Source organism: Eublepharis macularius, chromosome 4 (genome assembly GCF_028583425.1).
Source record: "Eublepharis macularius isolate TG4126 chromosome 4, MPM_Emac_v1.0, whole genome shotgun sequence".
Taxonomy (NCBI): domain Eukaryota; kingdom Metazoa; phylum Chordata; class Lepidosauria; order Squamata; family Eublepharidae; genus Eublepharis; species Eublepharis macularius.
In genome coordinates this window covers 65,314,246-65,320,446 of record NC_072793.1, presented here as the reverse complement: position 1 = coordinate 65,320,446, position 6,201 = coordinate 65,314,246, and the positions used below count along the sequence as shown (strand labels likewise).

At 39.8% G+C, this 6,201-nt stretch overlaps 1 protein-coding gene across 1 annotated transcript; it reads right to left on the bottom strand.

The window, feature by feature from the left end:
* Nucleotides 1–4,099: 4,099 nt before the first annotated feature.
* Nucleotides 4,100–5,329, bottom strand: GPR151 (G protein-coupled receptor 151). The gene has a single exon (XM_054975400.1). It carries the CDS (start codon nucleotides 5,327–5,329, stop codon nucleotides 4,100–4,102), a length of 1,230 nt encoding a protein of 409 aa, XP_054831375.1.
* Nucleotides 5,330–6,201: the final 872 nt, after the last annotated feature.

Here is a 6,201-nt window from a genome sequence, read left to right as displayed (position 1 = left end):
TTGTATATGCTTAGTAATGGTTTATTACCTTCTAATTGAATTATTATTTTGCATGTCTGGCAATCACTCATATGGCCTGGAATAGTTTGAGGTTAATTGTGGCATATCTAAAGTATTATAGATATCAGAACATTATAGTTGTGCCCAAATGTAATATAGTTATACAACTGTACCATAGTATCATTCAGGTTTTGCCTTTAAAGATTAGACACTGTAGGATCCTACTCTCATTACTGTTACAGCTCCTTTCTGATTTGTTGTGTCTTTAAATGTGTATGGTTTCCTTACATGAGGCTAATTTGTTTATTTGCTGGGCTGCATTTGGCTGCCTTGAAAAAATGGCCCAGGCTGGCCTGATCTCATCAGATCTCAGAAGGTAAACAGCCTCTGCCCTGCTTAGTACTTGGATGAACCACCATAAAAGTCCAGGGTCACTATGCAGAGACAGACAGTGGCAACTCTCTTCTGTTCATCTCTTGCCTTGAAAACTATAGAGTCGCAATAATTCACCTGGGACTTGACAGCACTTTCTACCACAATATCTGGCTACTAATTGGAGGCTCTAGTAGCTTCAATCTAAAGGCAAGGAAGAGGCTTGAACTACAGAGCACTATAGTCTCAATTGCTTATTTTAAAATGTATAATAAGCATACACTTATACGAGCCAAAATAAGTGCCTTTCATCAGGGTCTTTTCTTCAAAATGTTCTCACTGTTAAGTATCCATGGGTTTATTTGCCATAGATTGTTATACATTTACAAACCTTTGTCTTTTTAAAACTTGTTCATACACAACTCTTTGAACTATATTTCTCAAAGGATGATTGGATGTTTCCCATGAATCACCACTATAAAGATGCTTACCATTGGACATCAGCATTGTATTTTGAAGTAGTCAGAACATTCACAACTTGAATCTTATCTTTGCTAACAGTTTAATTTTATGAACCTGCATCTAAAGAGGAAAAATGAGATAGGCAGCCATTATTACTGTGGTTGTATCAAATATAGCACTTGCACAACTAATGCAAGATGGAACAGCTCAATTGAAAACCAGTGGCATAAGCCTATGAAACATCCAGTCGCATTCCACAATGCGGAATATTTCATTAGCTGAAGACTTCCATTGTAGGAAAGACTTCTCTGCAGTGGAAGATTCATCCATTAATAAAAGGAAATCATTGAACCTAAACAGGGTTTCACAAATAATAAACCAGTACAGTTACAATCAAATTAAAAGCAAGGATTAAGCATAGTCTTATCAGTGAAAGGTTGTATTCTGCACAAGCAAACGTGTGCATTTACTAAAAACAGCCTTTATATTTACATTTGCATGTTTTGCAACTCTCATGCAATCCAAATGTTCATCTAGGATAATAGTATTTTTAGGGATGTAAATAAAGCATCAGATAGCAGCATTGCAGGACCTCTTGCAATGATAACAATGTGCTGGTGCGTATATTCACAGCTGTTATTCCCCTGCATATATTTGTATGCAATCACCCTATCAGTATATCTGATTCTCAACATGGCCCCATCTCTGAATACTTAAAGCTGGAGAGTGAGGCCATGAACAGGCAAGACAGATCTTTCCGCAAACTTGAGAAAAGCCCCAGGTTTGCATAAAAATCAGAAATCTTAAAATATATGGGTGCTTAAATAACTTTAAAATATCTTAAATATATGGGTGGTTAAAACTCTCCAAAATTGACAGAAGCACTATTTTTACTGTTAAGAAAAGAATGCTCTCAGGAGCTGTTGCTAGGCAACCGCAACAGTATTGCCGGCCTTCAAGCCTTGGTTTCTGTCAGTAAAAGTCTGGGGCAAAGGGGCAGGGCTCTTTGGAAGGACTCATTGGGACCAGACTCAGCAGCAACCAGCAGGCAGCTTGCTATCACACGACTTGAATGACTCATCCAGGCATAGCTGCTTGCTATCTGTTCAGTAGTAGCAACCTCACAATAGCCAGTGTGGTATGTAGTAGAGTTCCAGATTAGGATCTGGGAGACCTAGGTTCAAATGCTTACTCTACCCTTGCATTTCAAAGTCACACATTCAGCCTAACCTTCGTGGGGTTGATAAAATGGAGGAGAGGAAATTATGTAAGCTGCTTTGGGTCCCCATTGTGGAGAAAGGAAGTAAATAATAAATATAGCTGAAGATGGGGAGCAGATAAAAGATTTTGGTGGAGGGGAAAGAGAGAAGGAAGCAGGGAAAGTTTAGAATATAAGGTTGCCAGGAAGAGGGAAAGAGAAAATAGTGTGGGGAAGTCACACTATAGTATAGTATACTATATACTGGTATATAGTATAGTATAGTATACTATAGAAAATAGTATGGGGGAAAGTGAGATGCCCCCTCAAGTCCTTGCAAGATCCCCACCATGAATCTTGGACTGGCTGGCAACTAGCACAGTATGACCACCAGAGGCTGCCATGGGTAGGGAAGGAGGAAAAACTCAAGAAGGGAGATAGAATCAGGTTGGCTGATGGGGCGTTCAGGAAAAAGGAAATTGTGGGAGGGAAAATTAGATGATCCCTGCAAGTCCTTACAGTCCCCTGTGTGTCTTTGAGCTGCTATTTTGGACCACACAGTGCAGCTGCTTAGGCTGACAAAATACTGGCCAGTTCTTAACTGGTGGGGCATAATGCATTGGGAACCTCTCCAAGAAGAACTATGTTCCAATTCATTTCAAAGAGCTTGCATCACTTAAGTTCTATCCATTTCAGTTCTATCAACAACAGAAGCATGATGGAAAAATAATTACATTGTCCAAATACGAATGATTGCAATGAGAACAGCTGTTTCTATGTAAGTAGGTAAACCCCTTAGCTTCTGTTGTATGAGCGGTTGCACCTGAATCACTTTACAAAATGTACGTAAGTAAATAGGACTAAAAGTTCTGTCCCTTTCAAAAAGCTGGTTTGCTGGAGTCAATTCAACCATGTAGAAATAGATGTTTTTAGAAGCTGTGTTGGAGAATGCATGTTGGCTGACATTGGGAAAAGGCTAATTTTGTTCTCTATATTGTAATTATTTGCAAAATTGAAATTTAATGCAGAAAGGAAAATATAGCAGCATTTCTAGAAGCTTGAGGGAGGGGCTGAGGTTGCCACAAGAAAAAGAAGGCAGGAAAGCCTTGCAAGAGCAACTTCACTTACAATTTGCTGGATACAAACATATTAAACAAATATATTAAAATACAGTGCAAAATTAAATCTAGCTAATCTAAGTGATGTATTTTTGCAAAACTCTTTACAGTTGTGTATTTAGGTGAAATCTTTGTATGTTGTAACTGAAGTGACTGTTTTGCTCTTGAATGGTATCAAACTAGCCTTGCTTGTCAGCTGCAAACATTCTGTAATAGTCCAAAAAAGTATAATGCATTCAATGAACACAGAAAAAATGTCTACTTAATTAGCACAGACCTCTGTGCTTAAAATATCAACCTGACTTTTCATTTTTGTACAACTATAATACAGTTTAAAACAATAAGATCAGTTATCAGAACAACGTGTCCCCCTTTTTCTTTCAGTACATTTAATAAATACTGTTGTCATAATAACAAGAAAATGTGGGGAACGTTCTCTTTCATGAATAAAAGAACCTAATTACATTTTTGCTCTGCACCTTTGCATTGAACAAAGCTTGTTCAGAGCAGTAACTTTTTACTTGAAGCAAATACATACAAAACTTGTTACTTGAACTATAAATAAGCACAATGCCTGCTTTATAGTTAGATCATGCAATGTTTCATTCAGCTTACTTAGTGAAGCAGAACTACTTTGTTAACCAATTTAAATATTTTTCCTTCTGAAATGTCTAGTTTAAATCACCCTTCTGAAAGTGCAGAACACGGATTTTAAATAAGATACATAATAAAACCTTAGAGCAAAATATCTGGAACCATTAATTCTGTAGTCTTTGTACATAACATGAATTTAGAAATTCCAATCCTTACTGAACACATGCAAAGGTAAAACTAATATGGTCCATGTAACAACACTTTACGTACCTCAAATACCAGCTCAGCATTATCCGCAAATAAGCAACAAAATTATAACAATTTTTATTTGCCTTTTAAGCTATCTGCTTCAGTTTTATTGATCACTACCTACTGTCTCTTGTTCTTCATGTTCCCAAGGAATAGGGTCATTGTTTTGAGCATCAGGGACTGCTTCTCTGTCATGCCAAAATTGCTCAACATCTGGCAAAACTGGCATCTCTTTCTTGATTTCCATGCTTTCTGTGGTATGGAGTACAGATGGGGGCTCTGTCTCTTGATCAGAAGCCACAGACTCCGGTGATGGAACAGAATCGGGGAGATTCTCCAAGTTATCAGCTGCTGTTTCCTCTTGACATTCTGGAGCAGGCAGAGGTTTTTTCAGTGTAAGCCTTTTCCACAAACCTTTGAAACCCTCTCTGAATTCTTCAGACATAAGTACAAAGATAAGAGGGTTGGCTGAAGAGATGGCAAACATCAAGACTTGGGTGGTGGCCATGAATCCTTGTGGGGGAGCAGGCCCATCCTTATTCAGGTGCCAGAACCACAACCAAGATACCCAGTCCGGCAGCCACATCAATGCAGAGGTGATCGTAACGCTTAGAAGCATCATAGTGAGGCACCTGGATCTGATCTGATTCCTTAGGTTTTGCGTCTTAGTCCCCCTCCGCTGGCATCTGCCGTAAGCTCTCCAGAAATAAAAGAAAGCAAAGGCGAGGGGAGCACAAAATACCAGCAGGGGATAGAGCTTGACAAAAACTGACATAAACTCATGAGCCTGGTCTGGAATCATCATGATGCATAAAGCAGAGCCTACCTCTGGCTCTAAGAGGTTGCTGAAGAAGCACAAGGGCAGTGGAGTTCCCAAGGCCACCAGCCAAATAGCCAAGAGGACAGCACAGATGGTGTGCCACTTAATGTTGACCTGTTTAGCTGGGTTATTTGCATACATAAAGCATGTCTTGGCTACTACAGCGATGGTCAAGCTCTTCGCTGTCATACAAACATGTCGGAACCAATCAGAGGTTTTGCAAAGGAACCAACCCAGGTACCAGGATCCTTTTGAGTAAGCAGCTGCCCTGAAGGGCACAACAAAGAGGACAAGGAGCAGGTCTGCCAAGCTGAGATTAAGGATCAAGGAGTGGATCATGGATGGTTTCCCTTTCTTTGAGTTGTACAGTAGGATCCCAATCACGCATGCATTCCCTGCAAAGCCAGCTAGGCAGATCACTCCTAAAAAGGCTGGGATGATCACCTTCCACTCCTTGGAATCTTGGGGTTCGTAGCCTCCCGCGTACCGGACTAGTTGAGCCATAGAGCTGTTCATGGTGCTGAAGGTAGCTTTTCTCCGTTAAGTGCCTTTTACACTTGATGGACGTCAGTGGGACTTAATCCTTTCTTGCTCTGTTCTGTCCCTTTCAAAACCTCTGTGGTTGAGACAAATCTGTTGTTCCATAGGCAATACAAAACCTCTGTGAGAAGCTTCAATACAGTACATGTGCAATCAGCCAGGATCTCTCATTGCTATATACCTGCAACTGCTTTGATTGACAATCCCCTAGCGAGAGCACGTAGACTGCTGCTTATTAGCAAGTCTAATAACCAGTGTAGCAGCCCCATGAAGTAATTAAAACGATTCTTTCATAAATGATGTAAAACTCAAAACTACTGTGCCAGGAGCCCAGGGTTCTGTTTTATTATTATTTGGAACTCAGCTGTGGACATTTAGTAAGAAACCAGAATATTCTATAATTTTAGTCTCAATTTGAACAAAGAAGTCTGTAACCATGCTGAAATGGCAAAACTCAGGTGTTACAGGTGCAAACCTCATTTCTGCTTTGCAGAAAATTGCTCCTACAGCCAGGGCTTTAATGAGTTGTTTCATTGTTCAGACGCTCTGATGAAGGCATTTTATCAGTATTTGACTAAGAGTTGTACTTAGTTTTGTCTTGCTGGGTTTTTTATTTTTGCTTTTCGCCCTTTTGCCTTAAATAAAAATATTTGCCACCACCCAAGTCCTGATGTTTGTCATCTCTTCAGCCAACCCTCTTATCTTTGTTCTTATGTCTGAAGAATTCAGAGAGGGTTTCAAAGGCCTGTGGAAAAAAATCTCTGCCTGCTCCAGAATGTCAAGAGGAGACAGCAGCTGATAACTTGGAGAATCTCCCCGATTTTGTTCCATCACCAGGGTCTGTGGCT

Bases quoted from the DNA above. Each gene is read 5' to 3' on its own strand.
- GPR151 (XM_054975400.1), bottom strand. From the start codon at position 5,329: ATGAACAGCTCTATGGCTCAACTAGTCCGGTACGCGGGAGGCTACGAA.